The sequence below is a fragment of the Coffea arabica genome, chromosome 7e (genome assembly GCF_036785885.1).
Source record: "Coffea arabica cultivar ET-39 chromosome 7e, Coffea Arabica ET-39 HiFi, whole genome shotgun sequence".
Lineage (NCBI taxonomy): Eukaryota > Viridiplantae > Streptophyta > Magnoliopsida > Gentianales > Rubiaceae > Coffea > Coffea arabica.
This window is the reverse complement of record NC_092323.1, coordinates 4,696,467-4,713,948: the sequence shown is the minus strand read 5'-3', so window position 1 is coordinate 4,713,948 and position 17,482 is coordinate 4,696,467. Positions and strand designations below refer to the sequence as shown.

At 39.7% G+C, this 17,482-nt stretch overlaps 3 protein-coding genes across 4 annotated transcripts; 1 reads left to right on the top strand and 2 right to left on the bottom strand.

Moving 5' to 3' along the window:
- Nucleotides 1-466: 466 nt before the first annotated feature.
- LOC113701310 (uncharacterized) lies at nucleotides 467-7,669 on the bottom strand. Its single transcript, XM_027221897.2, has 9 exons — nucleotides 7,384-7,669; nucleotides 7,048-7,196; nucleotides 6,825-6,958; nucleotides 6,575-6,662; nucleotides 5,669-5,806; nucleotides 4,467-5,030; nucleotides 3,695-3,874; nucleotides 1,438-2,968; nucleotides 467-1,265 (listed from the first exon to the last, which is right to left on the bottom strand). The coding sequence occupies exons 1-8, from the start codon at nucleotides 7,421-7,423 to the stop codon at nucleotides 2,792-2,794; spliced, it is 1,470 nt and encodes a 489-aa protein (XP_027077698.1). The 5' UTR covers nucleotides 7,424-7,669; the 3' UTR covers nucleotides 467-1,265; nucleotides 1,438-2,791.
- LOC113701311 (protein TORNADO 2) lies at nucleotides 933-1,695 on the bottom strand. Its single transcript, XM_027221898.2, has 2 exons — nucleotides 1,438-1,695; nucleotides 933-1,265 (listed from the first exon to the last, which is right to left on the bottom strand). Exons 1-2 carry the CDS (start codon nucleotides 1,693-1,695, stop codon nucleotides 933-935), a joined length of 591 nt encoding a protein of 196 aa, XP_027077699.2.
- Nucleotides 7,670-12,784: 5,115 nt separating the features above from the next.
- On the top strand, nucleotides 12,785-15,108 carry LOC113701246 (proline dehydrogenase 2, mitochondrial-like). 2 transcript variants are annotated; one of them, XM_027221799.2, is made up of 4 exons: nucleotides 12,785-13,447; nucleotides 13,686-14,331; nucleotides 14,419-14,659; nucleotides 14,743-15,108. In XM_027221799.2, the coding sequence occupies exons 1-4, from the start codon at nucleotides 12,872-12,874 to the stop codon at nucleotides 14,795-14,797; spliced, it is 1,518 nt and encodes a 505-aa protein (XP_027077600.1). In that variant the 5' UTR covers nucleotides 12,785-12,871; the 3' UTR covers nucleotides 14,798-15,108. The 2 variants fall into 2 exon arrangements, with proteins under 2 accessions (XP_027077600.1, XP_027077599.1); XM_027221798.2 differs by having other exon boundaries at nucleotides 14,737-14,926.
- The last annotated feature ends 2,374 nt before the right edge of the window (nucleotides 15,109-17,482 follow it).

The following is a 17,482-nucleotide window of genomic DNA, read 5'->3' as shown; positions in this document are numbered from 1 at the left end:
ACCAAATCTCATAAAAAATAATTTTAACAAATATCTTTACAAAATTTTAAATATTTATTTATTATTGCACACACGTCAACTGTCCCTTCAGCACTAGTAACAATTATTCTTCTAAGTGGATCTGTCCATTCTCTGCTAACAACAATAAAACCAGAATATTTCCTTGTAACTAATAATCTGCTGTATCAAGACAGCGGGTTGAGGATTTGACAGGTGACCGGCGTCCAGAAAGAATAAAATAAAAAAAATGCACCAAAACAAAAATCACGAGCCAGAGTCGGTGAGTTACTAACAGACAGAGAGAGGCTAATAGGCTGTCCTTTTGTCATGACTGCCTGCACGCTTTACGCTACCATCGCACCATTCACTAAAGACAACTCATAGACGGAGTCGTTGAAGAATTGAGTAACACTTGCGTCATGCTTTGGGAAGCCATAAATTAAAATGCCATCCAAGTCAGGCCCTCTCTGGTAACCCCAACGATTTAAAATTAAAAATGCATAAGCACTTAAAAAATGGTATACATGGAGAAGTGTGCTACTGTATCAGAACAGCATTGTATTGCTGTTGTTTTCTTTTCTCTTTTTCCCCCTTTTCTGAACTTTTTAGAGCAAAGGATGATTTGAGAAAACCACAGGCCTAAGGCAGCCTGAAGGGACACACAAATCTAGAATCTGCACAACAATAAAAGCTCTCAATCACTAAGCCTAAATTTCGTAAATGCACCTCTATTGCTATGGGATAGGGTGAGAGAAGTGATTCTGGTACATGTACTTACAATCTACTGCAGCAAAACTACCAAATTCAGAGGCAATTGCATCAAATATGACGAACATTGCCCAAATTGAACTCCACCAAAGTTGGTTGGCCATCTATATTCTACAGTGAACGATTCAGCCACAACAAAAGGGAACAAAATTGAAATTGGCACACTAAGCATTGACCATGTTCCTGTATTTCCTTTGTTCACGGGCATGCTCGCTTTCATCCCTGCAACCGAAGGTCCAGAAGGCGAGGGAGGTACTAACTATGAGGATGAGAAGGATGGCCACGAATAGTGCCTTATCAGCCTGCCAGTCCATCTGGAATTTGGTTAGGTAACCTGCTTTGCATGAGTCACAATCGTAGCACCCTCCCCTGTTCCTGCTGTTTGCCCACATTTGGCATTCCTCGTTCTGGGAAGCAAACCCAGATTCTGGGATCTCCCAGAAGCTTTCATTTCTTTGCAGAAAACCACAACGTTTTGGTGGACTACAGCAGCCCAACTGCAGACAAGCAACACAGCATCAATCAAACATGCATCAAAACTTAAATTGCCCAATCGTGAATTTTGCTATGACCGCGCAGAAGAGGAAGAGAAAAGAGAAGAAGAGGGGGGGGGGGATGACTACAGGGAGACGGCGATCAAATAAAGAAAGATGTTAAATTGTTAATAACCTGAACGTAGTACAAGTAATCCCATGGCGAACTGGCAGAATGATTTCTGAACCCCTGACATAATCCCTTGTCGATCAAACACGTCTTGGCCCTATTCCATTCCTGATCATTCACTAAAATTAAGCGCAAGAGTGGGGAGAATCCGGCTAGCCAATTTCCGGTCTGCGTCTTCTGATATGTAGCATTTGCGGACTCATTGGGCAAAGTCAAAAACATGAAAATGCTGAAAGTGATGGCCACAATCGTAGTCATCGCCATCAGCCACGCATAAAAGATCTGCAGGGATCCGGACTTACAATATGAAGCCATCAACCCTATCAATGACATGATCAACAAGTAGGCTGACAACCAAAAAATCGTCGGGGCAGAGTTTTTGTAGCACTGTTTGTTGGGGGGATCATGATTGTATATCAACACACAAACGGTTTGGAAGATTGCGAATGCCAAAATTAGGACGTTTAAAAACCCAAGGAAGAGTTTCCTGAAACTTTTCATCGTTATCGGAACCAATTGTTGGAAGATCGACTGCTGGTCAATCCCAGCAGAGTTGATTTGATGAATCTGAAATTATCCAGGCACCTTGTTCTACTAGGAGGCTTTGAGAAGCCTCGAGACTCTATAACTTCGGTGTTTGTTGGAGAATGCCTATATGATTATTAGGCAGGGGTTAATGATGGTGAATATGAATTCTGAAGATGCAGCGAATTAAGAGTTTGAACTGTTGAATTCCTACCTAACCAGGCTCTGCTAATGACAACTCTCGTTAATTTCAGACATTATGGGTAAATACCCCTCCATTAAAGTGGAAAGAGGCAAATCCGAAGATCTCCAGATAATTGAGGGAATAATGGAGAAAGAAAGAAAATAAACCCCAAAGCGAGGAACAGAATGAATTACTATATTTCAAGAAAATCAAGCAGCAATAAGAACGGCCGAAACTTTTGTCAGTGCTTGAGTTTCAAGCATTTACTCATTTGTGGACATGTGACTTACACTTGGCTAAAGGACGGGTAAGACTACATTAAGCTTGTCAACCAACGATTCCGAAGAATCGTACCGTTCCTTATATTCTATAATTCTATATGCATTACACACAATACATGTCCAAACACACCAAGTTGACAGTCATGTCAGCCAGGAGAACCGCTTAAAGCAAACTGATCGCATTTACAACCTTCTCTAGAACAGTTATCGCATCCTGGCTACTCATATCGTTATTAGTCAGGGGGAATTCACTTGCGAATCAACTTTATAATGAAATCCAAAATATATTTGTACTGTATGAACAAAAGTGTCGTAACTAGAAAGCTAATATCCTTTCATCCTAATGCAATAATCGAGAGATATTAACAGATTAACGGCGGTAAAGGTACAGCCTCTGTAGATCCTTGCAATTAGCACAAATCCACGGAAAAGCTGGAGGATCCAGGCAGAAGATATGAATGCGTTGAATCTGGCAAACATCACATCTTTCTAGAAGATCCTCTGGTTCTCGACGAGAGCAGTGGCAACACACCGGTGCTCCTGATGACTGCATAATCCGAAAAACAAATCAGACGTGTATTAAGTACTATGGAAGTTCATTCTTACAGCTTGTTCAATTAAGTAAAAAACAAATAGCAAGCACCCCATCTCCCATTTTATGTCCAAAAAACATATATCCCTTGTCCGCTACCTATTTGCAATCAGTTGAACAACTTCTTTTTTGTTGAAAATCTTTTGAGCTGTCAGGCCCTTCTGCAACTACACGACACTCAATCATGGGTAAACAACTAGTAACCTATACCCATGTCACGTTCCTCTGTCTGTTGACAACAGAATTGGAGGCGCCATCTACAATGAGTAAAATGGCAACTTTCAATGGACTGTTTTCACAGCATGGAACTTTGTTTCACAAGTAAAAACGACTCATCCATGGTAACTCTTGCTTAGCGGTTTGCTGTGCCTAAGATCCAAATCAAAGATGTTAGGATGCCATTAAGTAGCACTGGAGAGAGGAAGAGAGCGCCGCCCCCGGCCCCGGGGGTGGAAGGAGCTCCAAAAGAAATGTCAATCTCAATTGTACCAAAATGCTATAATCGAATGACGATTTTAAAATCCACAAATCTATCTGCTGCTGAAAAAGGCTTCAAGTAGGAAGAGGGGTATTTTACAAGTTACAGATCGTTTTGTTAAATTGCAGAAGAAAGGCACCTGGGAGTACAAAGGAAGATTATTTCAAAGTAAACAGAAAACAGCAATACTTGTGACAACTTACACTAGAAGGAATACTCGGTGCTTCCCCACCATCAAGAATATATATGCCCATCCTTGGATCATCATGAGGAACAGTTTGTGAATATATTTTTTGATCTGAAGAGACAGCATTATCCACCTTTGTAATGATGACAAAACTAGCCTTGCACAGAGGACATGTTGAAGTCTTCCTGCTTGAAGTCTAAGATCAGAACAATGAACTATTATGAAACTTCATTAACTACAAGAAAACCATGTGTAATTTAAGCCAAAACCACATAGCTTAAATAAGATGGTCAGAATGGTAAAATGAATTGCTAAAATCTGAGAGCATACAGAAGAATAGCCCCTATCTTGAAATTTCATACTAATTTTTGCAAGCACGGAAGACACATAGCTCTTATCATGAGCATCAAACAACTGTCTCTTGTCTGAGGAACATCTGCGAAACTACTACGTCAAAACAGGTGCAAGTATTATAAAATCTACAATAATCATTTTCCCCAGAATAAAAGCAGATGTCTGACAGATAAATCATTACCCAATGGTTGGGTACTAGATTAGTGCAGTACTCAATACGAGCTGATAAGGAATTATTCTGGTAAATTGTGCATTAGATATGACGCAGAAAACACAAGAATAGAAGGCTATTTGTACTTTTAGAATGACAAGAACATTCCACACGTATCACAGCATATTGCCTTCCAAGTTTTTTTTCCCTGCATGAGAATGAGTACAATCTTTGTGCACTTAAAAACAAGATCCAAAGCATGTATTATGTGAAAAAAATTTACCGCATGATCTGCCCAGCTCTGGATGCAAGAGAAACAAAATCTGTGGCCACATGGCAGAACTCCTCTAGTTGCACTGAACTCTGTCCAACAAATGACACAAGACAATTCCGTTGATGCGGGCAATCTGGTAGATTGTTCAATGTCATTACCATTTGCATCAGCATCTCTAACATGATAAGATGAGGCACCATTTACATCTAAAATGTCATCATGAATATCAAGGACATCAATCACATTGTCAATGTCCTGCATATTAGTCAGAGCTTCAGATCTCTTTTGTCCAGATTGATAACCGGTAGAGTCACATGTGACCCTAGCACTCAATCTGCATTCTTCCCCCTGAACAGAACTATTAGAAACAGCTCCACTGCAGTACTGCTCATGAAAATCTTTTTGTCTTGAGATTTCTTCCTCAGAATCTGAAATTATGTCCAAAGTCTCTTTTCTCATATTTTTCTTCACTAGCCTGCGCTTATGACTTCTGCGAGATGTTTCAAGTGAAGCAGATTTTCCCTTCTTCTGACTCAAAAAGATTGGATGCTGAGGAGAATGTAATACCTCAATCTATTTCAAGTTTTCAACAGGTAGGAAAAAATAGAAATACAAAGCAATTAGTGATTCTCAAGCCATCGTCCTAACCAAGCATATGGAGTTTGAAAGCACAGACTGCTTTTGCCAAAAAAAAGGATTAGATGCAAGATGGAAGTAATTCATTACAAGCAGCAGATATTGAAAAAGTTAACCAAAATGTGCACAATGAAAGTGGAAAGTTAAAATGCAATTGCTGGATAAGCTTATACATGGACATTATAGGCACGAAAAAAGGCTGATATGTACTCCTAGTTTTTTGTTAAAAACTCAGAAAATATTCGTTATCCAAAGAGTTTTTTTGCTTACTGGAAAGCATGACAACCAATTCTTATAAGATGGCAATTCTTATAAGATGAGCCAAAGAATTTTCTACTTATGTAGTAATATTTTGTTATTTCCCTACAAACAAAGAATATGTAAGACAAACATGACTGATGATTAAGAAGCATAACAGTTCAGACAGATAATTAAGAAGAACATGAGAAGCCTAAACTGTCTCCCCATCAATTTTGAAAGAATAGACGTTGAGGTCAATCATGCAAACAAGGAGAGCAAATTAAAAGGAAAGAATTAGCATTAGAAAGATGAATGATAGAAGAATTTGTATTTACCTCTTCCCTTTGAATGCTGGGTGAATAAGGTTCAGTGCAACGGTATGTACTAGCAGAAGAGTTTTCCTGCTTTGGACTTCCTCTGCTAATTTTTCTCTTCAATCTATGCCTGCTTTGCTCCAGCTTAGGCAACAAATTCTGAAATCACAGTAAATTGCAGTGGAAAGTAAGGTTGATGTTACAGATCTCCTGTACTTGATGCAGGACTTCGATTTGAAAAAAAAATGTCAAAGAAAAAGCATCTTTCTCATTATGGAGATCCATTTTGCCAAAACGTGTTGTACAATGTGAACATCCTATAAAACAACAGAAAAGAAGAAATCTATCTGGAAATTTCAAGTTAAGTTCAGTTAAGCAAAAAGAACGGTACTTGAAATACTATCAACATGTATGAATTTTGTCTGAGGTACTTGTCCCGTGCCCCTATACCGACGATTTCCCTTAGCCTCTAGTGTCCAGGATGTCTTCTTCTCCATTAGAAACAGCATATAACAATTTGTGTTCTGAAGTCATCCCATCTAAGGGGCCAAAATGTTAACTTACAAATCTATAACAAGATAATACCAACTCAAAGATGTGAAAAGTGTAGAGCATGTCAGGTATGTATTGTCCATGATAAGGTGAGAATGGAAATTGCTCTGAACACGGTGTAAAGCCGCTGAGTTAAATCATGTACAGGACTCAAAGCAAGAGCTTCAGGAAAGATGAAGGGGGAATTTCCGTATGTGTAGTGTTGCCTAAGACAGCTTATGCTTGTTGAAATAAGAAAGGCTGATACACAAAACTATCAAGTCACCTGCAGTCATCCATACTTAAAAATACCAATCACTGGTAACACCTAACATTAAGACTATGAGAAGATGAATGCTACAACATCGATTTAAAATTGAATTAATGTATACAAACCTCGTTTCGGTCTTTCTGCAGACGGGGATGTCTCACCACATCAGAACTAAAAGGAATAGTTATTGATAATGGCCCCACTTGTTGCCCACTGCAAACAATGGATGGATTTACACAAGGTGAGTAACAATTGCATGTTAATTTTCTGTATCGTCCTACCCAAAAAATTCTAGCAACTCATACAGAAATGCAAAACTATGAAAACAATTACGATACAATACCGGGGAAAAGCAGTAATATTTTTATGACGTACCACTGCAGAGTATATGGATCCTCTGGAAGACGTCTTCCTTCCTTGATACAATCCTCAATCCACTGATGATTAACTACCAGAGTCTCAAACTGTCTAGCGAGCTTGTATTTTGTTCCATCATATTTCCAACAAACCTAATTTAAAAATATATATATCTCAAGCCAAAAGCATTTTCATACGAAGATTAGGTTGGAAAAGACAGTTCAGGATGCCGAAAACCTACGAGATGAGTGACTGATCTACTCATTCTACCGACATAATTACCGCCGGCCAAAGAAATCAGTTTGATGAGGTTGAATCGCTCCAAGCCGGTGTAGCCAGTTACCGTAGCTACAACGTTTTCCATGCCTTTGATTGGCAATTTCCTTGAAACTAAAGAAATCGAATTTATTGACTTTTCGAAATCGATTGCAGAAAATCTTCGCAAGTACTTGCGAGCAGGGGAAGCTTGATATGAAACCCCCAGTGCAATTAAAATTTTGATATATGGTATATCATTCTACAACAAGCTAAAATTAAATGCAAATGAGGAATTTATGCTGAGAGAGAGAGAGATGACCTTTGGAAGACCGTGCAGCAGGCGTCGAATCGTCTGCCATAGAATGGGAGAGCTGCGGATGCGAATGCCGGGAAAATGAATTTCAAATGTTTTTGTGAATAGATCACCAGAAGCCCATCTAAAAGATTTTTCAACGACATCGTTTAGTTTAATGCCTAGTTTGGGAGTTTAGGCCCTTCAGGGTAGAGAATTAAAGAAAATACACTAAAAGAAAATAAAGGTTAGGTTAGAAAAGAAAGAGTTAATTCCACTTTCGCTCGAAATCGTCTGTCTTATCTGCTCCGTCCCGCAGATTTCATATCTGTGATGTCTATCCCGTCCTGTTATCTTGTGTATTGATTAATAATTCTTAGAATTCTATTGTACATAGATCTAGAATCTATCCTGTCTATCTCGTCTCTAATTAAGAGTTATTTGTATTAATTAATAATTCTTAGAATTCTATTGTATATAAGTTTCGTAATTAATAAACTTATAGGATTCTATTGAAAAATAAGTCCAATAATACAACACACTTGGCAATTAGACAGAGGCAGAAACAAATTTCGAGACAAATGGTATGAAGTGTTCGGATTCAACAATTCAGAACTGGTTTGCCTCTCAAGTTAATGAATCAAACATCCAAGATCATAATGAAAATTGCGAATCAAGATCAAATTAGTCTATCAATGACTCAATAAAAGCAGGAATAGAGTTAAATACAATGACTTTCGTCCCTCATTGTCACCTTGGTTGTGTGACCATTTTTGGAATTTCACAGCAAATGCTCAAGTGACGGTGCGGCCCTGATAGGGCTGTCAACGGGCCGGGTCCGGGCCGGAATTCATTATTCCGGACCCGGACCCGAATTACTATACCGGATCCGATCCGGCCCGTTTACCCGGCAGGTCTTTTATTCTATGTTCCGGATCCGGGTCGGGTCTACCCGAACAAATTTAGCAAAGTTTATAATTTCTAATAAAAATGAGAAAAAAATATATTTGTAAACTAATTTCTAACTAATGCAAAGAAAAGAAATCAAATTGATTTTATTCAAATACATCACCCTAATCAAATTATATTGATCAATATATATTTTTTAAATTATTAATTCATTTATATCCGGATCCGGGTCTAATACGGGCCGGAATACTATATTCCGTATCCGACCCGTTTTTTTTGTTTGACAAAACGGATTCTGATCTGGAAAACGGAATTAAATCCCTACCGATACCCGTAATAATTTCACGGATCCGATCCGGATCCGGGTCTAGACCCGACCCATTGACAGGCCTAGGCCCTGATAGAGGATCAGTCGGTTGGGATTTGTTATTGTGATGTCATTTTACTATCCTGCCGCTTTACCTATTTTGCGCCTTTGATGAGGAATGCTAACACAGTACGAGTTATTGGCTTTTTTGTCATTTCAGATACAGGACCACTCGGCTGGGATTTGTTATCGTGTGACGTTTTACTTTCCTGCCCCTAAATGAGGTATGCAAACACAGTATGAGTTATTGGCTTTTTTGTCATTTCAGCCCATTAATTTCTCGCCAATTGGGATTCAAATACTAACGGTGCGGTGCAGCAGTGCTTTGTTGTCAGGTTCCTTCTGCTTGGTTTGATCATGGTTCAAATTCTTACACATCACCATTAATGCTAGCATAATATAATAGATTAGAAACACTGAGCTTGGCTTAGTGGCCATCAAGGAGGGTCTTAAATTCTTCCTTGGATTATAGGTGCGGGTTTAAATTTTACTTGTAGCAAAAGTAATTTAAAAATTGTGCCAAATCACTTTATTGGTTTAGTAAGATCTGTGTACCTGCTAGTTCCAAACACAACCTCTTTAGGCTTTCTCTCCCATGTAATCTATAATAGATAGGTTATACAATAGTTATAGTTTTTGAAAAAAAAAAAGATTAGATTATACAAATATCATAATTATATTAAAAAAACACCAATAATGCTGTATAAAAAAGAGCAGTGTTTGGCATTTGGTCATTGTCTTCAGCTGCGGAATTGTATCAAGGGGCTATGCACTGTTGTTGTAAATGCAATTGAATAAATTTATAAACATTCGATGACAAACCAAGGACCTGTTTGACACCCTAGTTTTTTAGTTACTAGTTTTTTAACAACTTTTGCTACAGGAACCCCAAAAAACTTTCCAAAGTTTTTTATCTACACACTTCAAAAATCTATACATAAAAAATTTTCCAAAAACTTTTCTTCCTTACCCACCCAACCCACCACACCAACCACCACCTCTCCCGGCGCCGGTCACCTATTCCGACGCCGGTAACCTAAAAAAAAATTTTTGAGTCCCTCACCCTCACCCCCTCTCCTCCCTTCCCCTCACCCTCACCCCCTCTCCTCCCTTCCCCTCTCCCTCCCCCCGCCACCCTCCCCCTCCTGCTAGGTGCGATCTGGTCGCGCGACCAGATCGCAAAGGGGGAGGGAGAGGGGGCTACGATCTGGTCACGGTCTGGTCCCAAATCATAGAGCAGAAAGGGGAAGGGTGGGTGGCGAAGGGGGAAGAGGGAGGGAGAGAAAAAGCAAAAAAAAAATAACGCACAGCTGCCGGCCTTCCTCAGGCATCGGAGTGCGAAGGAGAGGGAGAGGAAAGAGGGGAGGAAAGGGGGAGAGTGGGCAAAGGGGGTGGCAGGCCTAGGGGGTGGCGGGTAGAGGGGAGAGGAAAGGAATGGTGGAAAAGTTTGGGGGTGACGGGGGAGGGAGAGGGAGGGGGGGAGAGGAGAAAAGCAAAAAAAAAAGATCTGGTCACGGTCTGGTCCCAAATCATAGAGCAGAAAGGGGAAGGGTAGGTGGCGAAGGGGGAAGAGGGAGGGAGAGAAAAAGCAAAAAAAAAATAACGCACAGCTGCCGGCCTTCCTCAAGCATCGGAGTGCGAAGGAGAGGGAGAGGAAAGAGGGGAGGAAAGGGGGAGAGTGGGCAAAGGGGGTGGCAGGCCTAGGGGGTGGCGGGTAGAGGGGAGAGGAAAGGAATGGTGGAAAAGTTTGGGGGTGACGGGGGAGGGAGAGGGAGGGGGGGAGAGGAGAAAAGCAAAAAAAAAAAAAAAGAAGAACAGAGGTGGTGCTAGCAGAGGTGGGAGGCAGAGGAGAGGTAATGAGGAAAGGGGAGGGGGAAGGAAGAAGAAGAAGAAGAAGAAGAAGAAGAAGAGGAAATAAAAGAAAAAGGAAAGAAAGAAAAATAAAAAGAAAGAGAAAGAGAAAAAGAAAGAAAAAAAAGAAAATGAAAAAAAAAGTTTTTCACCTTACAAAAATTTTTATAATTTTTTTTCAAAAATTTCTACAGTGCACTACAGTAAAGTTTTAGATAAATTCTCAAAAAACTCAGGTTCTAAATAGGCCCCAAATTTCTGGACATTGCTAACAGTAGAGCGAAGAAATAACGTATGCTCGTTACCTTGCATCCGGGGGAACAACGATAAACCAGCTCACTATAGTAGGAAAAAAAAAGACCTTTCTATTAGTTTCATCTATTGTAGTAAATGATGTCTAAATCACAATTCACATCACTGGTTTGTTTTGGCATAATTATATGAACTAGACGTAGAACTGAATCATTTTAGTTTCGATTTTTCCCTTTTCGTCACCTATTATCTCTTACGTCCTCTTTAATTACTGTTAGAAATTCCCTCCAAACTCCCAGAATTCTGTCCAACAACTACTATACATATTGGATACAATAAAAGTACAACACACGGGCAGCCTCACGCGTGAGGCCCCATCAAGCAATAAATGAAAACGATTACAAGTCAGAATCTCATATTTTGCATATCTTAAAAAGTAGAGAATATAGTAGTATAAGGATCCACGCATGGAATATACTGAGTTGAAAAGATGATGCGGTTGAATGCAAGGGTATCTCTATTTATAGGTAGAAAAAGAGTAGTATTAAGAGCAACACCTGAGTAACACAGAAAAAATCAATGCGTAATATTTTTATTAACAAATTATATTTGGTGTTTTTTCATAGCGTAACAGCGCCAAATTAGAGTTTAACTTTCTTGATTTTCTGTATTTTTAAATTTAATTAAAAAACTTCAATTGACCCAACTCCCTAGGCCCTGGCCTGCAACATGCAAAACCGGACGCGCCCACTTCCCAAGGTACGTTAGGAGGAACTGAGTTTGTTTGGATAAGAGTTTATTTGGATGATTTATTTGAGATATTTACTGTAACACTTTTTGTGATGTGATGTATGTGAGATAAAAAGGTGATTGGGAAGATAAAAAGGTGATTGGGATTTGTGAAAACAAATTAAACAAACCAAATTTGGCTTGTCCAAACAAACTCACTGATACATATCACATGTTAAATTGGATTTTCCACACTCACCCACGGTTGGGAAAAATTATCTGGAGTACTTAATTTTGTACTACTACACGATAACTCCATTTGGGTCAAGGGTAAATCTGGAATTTTAATTCGGCAATACTCGTTCATTCTAGTTTGCCAAGAGCGACCTTGTATTGTAATTTTCTTTAACTTAGGACGCATCAACATTTTGGTCAGACTAATTCTTTAGACTATATATAATCTTATTTTAAGGTTACACGATGAGATAGTATACACGAATTGATTACAGGACATGCTGATAACTATCAGACACAAAATGAGTCGGACCACCTACGGGCTCGTATTGTAATTTAGGGGTGCGATTTCTTCTGTTGGAGTTATTACTACAATCTAGTATAACCATGCGAAAACTAATTTTCATTAAAGATATAAGTGGTGACGATAAAATTTATAGTATTAAGGCGTTGTTTGGACAGTAATTTTTTTTAAAAAATTGTTACGTTTTTTGTAAACATATTTTTTTAATCACATTTTTTACCTTACATATATTAAATTATTACAGTAATATTTTTTTTTAAAAAATTTTAAAAATGCAATCCAAACAAGGTATAAAGTAAGTAAGTCGACCAAATCTCCAGTCTGATTAATCCTCTGCACCAGAAGAAGTTACCACTTGCTATTAAGAAAAAAAACAGCGGGAAGCGAGGAAGAAAGACAGAAGAAGCGGAAGCAAGGAGTTAGTGGAGAGCAGCTGGCTGGCGTCCAGGGGGACGTGAGCATGGGCTGAGTCGGATTCCAGTAAGACATGACTGGGAAATGACTATGCAGTACCATCCTGATTTCGTCTTGACGTGACGTACCTCCTTTTGCCAGACCCTCCTCCCTCCCCCCCCAACCGTTAATTCGCCTTGGATGACTGTATCCAACGTATTCATTACCGCGAACTAAAATTCGGCGCGACTCACAAAATCATTTGACCATTAATTACGCCGATTCTGACCCACACAAGTACGGGGGGCCACGAAGGATCCTGTAATAAGTAACGTAATGGTTTTGTTGCTCCGCGTGTATCTATGTCTATATATGTACATGAGTAACACAACAACCACCCCATACGTGAAGAAAGACCGAAGGCTTGCCAACAACCGCAGTAACAGACCGCAATTACTTCGCCATCAGCCTTGGGCATGGCCACTCGTGGTGTCGCGTGCCCCAAGCTTCTCCAAAACCTCCCATATTTCCTCCTCCGGCGTTTTAGCTCTGCTCCATCCCCGATCGCTGCTGCCGTTTCTCCTTTAAATCTAGTGGAAAGAGCCGACAGTGAGGCCAACTTCTCCATCAATCCCACCGTCACCCCAACTCAATCTTCCAGAGACAGCATCGTTGATTTTCAAGACGTCAAGGGATTATTCTCAACGGTTTCCACCCCAAGGCTGTTGAAATCGTTGATCACCCTGGAAATGGCTGCAGTTGACCCCATGGTGGATATGGGCCTGTGGGTCATGAATTCCAGGCTTATGGAAACGCCTATCTTGAAGCAGGTTATATCGGAAGCTATAAAACATACTTTTTATGATCATTTCTGTGCCGGTAAAAATTTGGAGGAGGCAGGTAGGACCATCACCAGGCTATGGGATCCTGCTGGATTGCAAGGGATGTTGGATTACGGTCTGGAAAATGCTGCGGACTATGAATCCTGCGATCAGAATATGATGGAGTTTATCAGGACAGTTGAATACTCAAGCTCTCTGCCACCGTCCTCTGTAAGCTGCTTGCATCAATCTCCTTTTCTTTTACCTTTTCCCCCTCTTCTGGTCATTGGTTTCCATGCACGCCCCAAAACCTTCCCCCTCCACACCCCTACCCCCCCTCTCCTCTCAAAAAAAAAAAAAAAAAAAACAGTAACGCACTTTTCTTCTCTTGTGCTTGTAAACATTATGCATGTGCTATATCTGAAAAATTAGCAAAGTGCTTGAAAATGTTGGATTTTTTCTGGAACAGGTTAGCTTTGTTGTAGTGAAGATTAGTGCAATTTGTCCCCCTAGTTTGCTTAGAAGAGTAAGCGATTTGCTGAGATGGGAATACAGGGATAGTGCTTTCCATCTCCCCTGGAAGCTTAATTGTTTTCCAATTTTCTCAGATTCAAGCCCCTTTTATCATACCCCAAAAAAGCCAGAGCCTTTGTCCCCAGAGGAAGAGCGAAATCTCCTCTTGACTCATGAAAGATTATTCAAGATTTGTGAAAAGGGTATGGAAGCCAATGTTCCACTACTAATTGATGCAGAGGACACTGCCCTGCAACCAGCAATTGATTACTTGACGTACTCCTCGGCTGCCCTGTATCATAGAGATGATGAACCTCTACTTTTCGGAACAATTCAAGCTTACCTAAAAGATGCAAAAGATAGGTTGGTAAAGGCAAAGAAAGCAGCAGATAAAGCTGGAGTGCCGGTGGGGTTTAAGTTGGTGAGGGGTGCTTATATGTCGAGCGAACGAGGAATAGCAGCTTCTCTGGGAGCGGAGTCTCCTATTCAAAACAATATCCAAGAAACGCATGCAAGCTATAATAGCTGCGCAGAGTTTCTGCTTGAAGAGGTTGCTAGTGGATCCGGCGCCGTAGTTCTTGCAACACACAATGTTGAATCAGGTAGAGAATCTGAAATATGATAACGTTTGAGGAACTCAATCACAATACATTTCTACGAGTAAGTTGTGTGCTTTTGATGATGAACAGGGAAATTTGCAGCGGTTAAGGCAACAGAGTTGGGAATCGGAAAGGATAACCGGAAGCTCCAATTCGCTCAACTTTATGCAATGGCAGAGACGCTGTCTTTTGGATTGAAAAATGCAGGATTTCGAGTCAGCAAGTACTTGCCATTTGGACCTGTAGAGCAGATTATGCCCTACCTCCTTAGAAGAGCTGAAGAAAACAGAGGTCTCTTATCTACCTCGAATATGGACCGACTTTTGATGAGGTATAGATGCGTAAAATTGGCTTGAGTGGTTTTGTCCCTTGTAAATAGATGTTCCATTTGACATATTTTCCTTCAAGTCACAGGAAAGAGCTGAACCGGAGACTGAAGTCCTTCTTCACTGAGGAACAAGGTTACTAAATCACCAGGCTATGGAATCGAGTTGAAGACTGGTTTTGAAGGACCGAAGCAACAAGTCATGTATACGATCATTGAATAACAAGAAGAAAGAGCAACTTGCAGGCCGACATAATGAGTATATACCCAAAATGCAGAAAAATAAGGCTGCAAATCCAATGTTGAACGACTGTTGCAAATGTACATACAAAAGCAAAAAAATGAAGATTGATTAGCAACTAGTAGGTTCTTGGTCGTCATGTTGTTGTTGCTTTGTGCAATGTACATTAAGCTCACCTTTTGTTGTTGAAATAATAGAGTAGTATTTTGTAAAATATTTAGTGGCCTTTCTCAATTGGTATTCACTATTCAGCTTTGCTGATGTCCAAAAATAATGTGTAGGAGAGGCTATTATCCACACCTCTCGGTTCTATCTTCACAACCTGTGACGCATCGATAGCTCGTACCATTGAATCAATATTTGTATTAGGCGTGAATTTGGAACGAAGGAGCACAGTTGAGTCAGTGTTTGGACAGGAGATTATTTGAAATATTATTTGGAATAATTACTATAACACTTTTTGTGATGTGATGTATTGTACGTGAAATAAAAAGGTAATTGGAAAGATAAAAAAGTGTGTTGAAAATTGTATTTGTGATGTAAGCAAAAAATTTCTGGCCGTTATTTGGCTATCCAAACACACTAGGCGGGGATTGAGAATGAAGGGAGTGTGAATTAACTCATTCTCGAATGACTTTATTTAGTAGGGTGCTATTATTAGTAGCATAAATTTCCAATTGCAAGTTTGCGTGAAATGCATTTTGATCATGTCTTCCCTAGAATTCGCTGTGGAATTGTCTCAATTGTTGGTCAAGTAGTCATTGTTTCACGTGCATTGCTTGGTGATTATGGAAGAGTTGTTACAATTGTTGATCATGTGGCCGTGTGAATTGTCTTAGGGATTGTTGGTCATGTATTCATGTACATTATTTCGTGATTAGAGGAGGGTTTTTAGAGTCATTCTTGTCGTTGAAAAGGTCGTTGAAAAGGATGAGAGGAAGGATGAAAGCGTAAAAAAAAAAAAAAAACAAGTTGCACGCATCTAAAGAAGAGAAATTCCTTGACGATGAGTCTGAGTCCTCCTTCCGCGGTCCAAGACCAAGTTGGAGCATGCCGTGTTGCATGAAGAACTTTAAACCCGTAGATCACTACCATTTCCTTCTCTCATCTTTGAAGTGTTCAATGGCTGCTGGGCTCACAAGAAGTCGCCAAAAGGCACTTTGCTAGCGAGTTTACGTGATCCTGTATGTAGTTTCTCTTAGATCCATATAGATGACTAATGCATTCGTATGATTCAGTCGATTTTTCGTAATCCTGTTGAATTACCTTTTTAAAATAGGTTAAAATTAAAATAAGAATAAGTTAGATGATGACAATTGACGGGAAAAAAAACAAAAAAGGTGAGTTTCCGTACTTGGGGAGGCACGGCATCGAAGATCCTGCCGCGCTGCGTCCAGGATTCCAACGAACATGGGAAGAAAAGTGAAGCGACGGGGACCGGGCATCCGATTAGGTGGGCATTGATGTTGGCATTGTCACAAGACGCAAAAAGATCCATCCTGGAAATGTTTGGGAGGACAAGCGCACGTCGTTTTCAGGCGTGAAGAGGCCATGAGCTAATACATACAAATGGTTGGCCCAAAGCGGCAGCACTTTTGTCTACTCCTGGACCGTATCCTTCCAATTTCAGAGATTCACGGATTTTTTCCCTTTTATTAACAACAAATTCTTACCGTAAGAATCTGTGCGAATCGTCTGGAAGGCCCACTAAGGGAATCAGTTGCCAATGTTGACAACGACCATATTCTAGCGCCTGCCGTATGGTCGGAGGAATGGGAATACTCAATTAATGATAATAACTGCTAAAAGCGAAATATTATTATTTCCTCTATTTTTTATTATTTGTACTCCCAACATTTATTTTATGTTGAAAATGTGGTTAAAAACATGGGAGTGCAAATAATATTTTTTTTTATTAAAGCTTGATAATCTTTAATAAACTACTATTCTTTTGGAGAATTGATATTTGCACTCTTATTTTAACCACTCGCACTCCAATCTTCTCGCTAAATAATATCCTTTCAATAAGTGGTAGAAGCTAATTTGAAAGTGCAAATCTCACTTCACTTTTTTTTTTTTCATTCCAAAATATTGGAGTGGGTTTAGGTGTAATTTATCACTACGAACAAGACATGTTTTGGAATCAAAGGTGGCTTACAATCATACAATTAATCTATCACAATAGAAGATCTAAATTCATGAAATTGGTATTATTGGGTTAATCAGGGACTTTTGTTCCACCATCCCATTCAAATAGCAACGAATTATTTTTCCTATCTAAGGTTGTGTTTGGATTGCATTTTCCGTCATTTTTCATGGAAAAATTACTGTAGCGATTTGATATATGTGAGGAAAAAAGGTGATAGGGAAATGTGATAACGGAAAACGACAATATTTTCTGACGGAAACAATCAATTCAAACAAGACCTTTAGTATTCTCCCCACCTTTTTTCTCATCATGCTCTCTGGTTTTCTTACTCTCTCCCTGTCATTGCCCATCTTTCTCACTCCCCTCTTTTGCCTCTGCCATCGTAACACCTTCCTCCTCCACCCATTTTTTTTTTATAGTAACACCTTCCCTTGCCATA

What these genes read in the sequence shown, in the direction of transcription:
- LOC113701311 (XM_027221898.2), bottom strand. Translation starts at nt 1,695, where the DNA reads ATGGCGATGACTACGATTGTGGCCATCACTTTCAGCATTTTCATGTTT. An exon ending in ATTACTTGTACTACGTTCAG is followed by an intron (nt 1,266 to 1,437) that starts GTTATTAACAAT and finishes GCTTGTCTGCAG; the next exon opens with TTGGGCTGCTGTAGTCCACC.
- LOC113701310 (XM_027221897.2), bottom strand. Translation starts at nt 7,423, where the DNA reads ATGGCAGACGATTCGACGCCTGCTGCACGGTCTTCCAAAG. An exon ending in TGCTGCACGGTCTTCCAAAG is followed by an intron (nt 7,197 to 7,383) that starts GTCATCTCTCTC and finishes CGATTTCTTTAG; the next exon opens with TTTCAAGGAAATTGCCAATC. An exon ending in TGCAGAAAGACCGAAACGAG is followed by an intron (nt 5,807 to 6,574) that starts GTTTGTATACAT and finishes CTGTGATTTCAG; the next exon opens with AATTTGTTGCCTAAGCTGGA.
- LOC113701246 (XM_027221798.2), top strand. Translation starts at nt 12,872, where the DNA reads ATGGCCACTCGTGGTGTCGCGTGCCCCAAGCTTCTCCAAAACCTCCCA. An exon ending in GCTCTCTGCCACCGTCCTCT is followed by an intron (nt 13,448 to 13,685) that starts GTAAGCTGCTTG and finishes TTTCTGGAACAG; the next exon opens with GTTAGCTTTGTTGTAGTGAA. An exon ending in AACACACAATGTTGAATCAG is followed by an intron (nt 14,332 to 14,418) that starts GTAGAGAATCTG and finishes GATGATGAACAG; the next exon opens with GGAAATTTGCAGCGGTTAAG.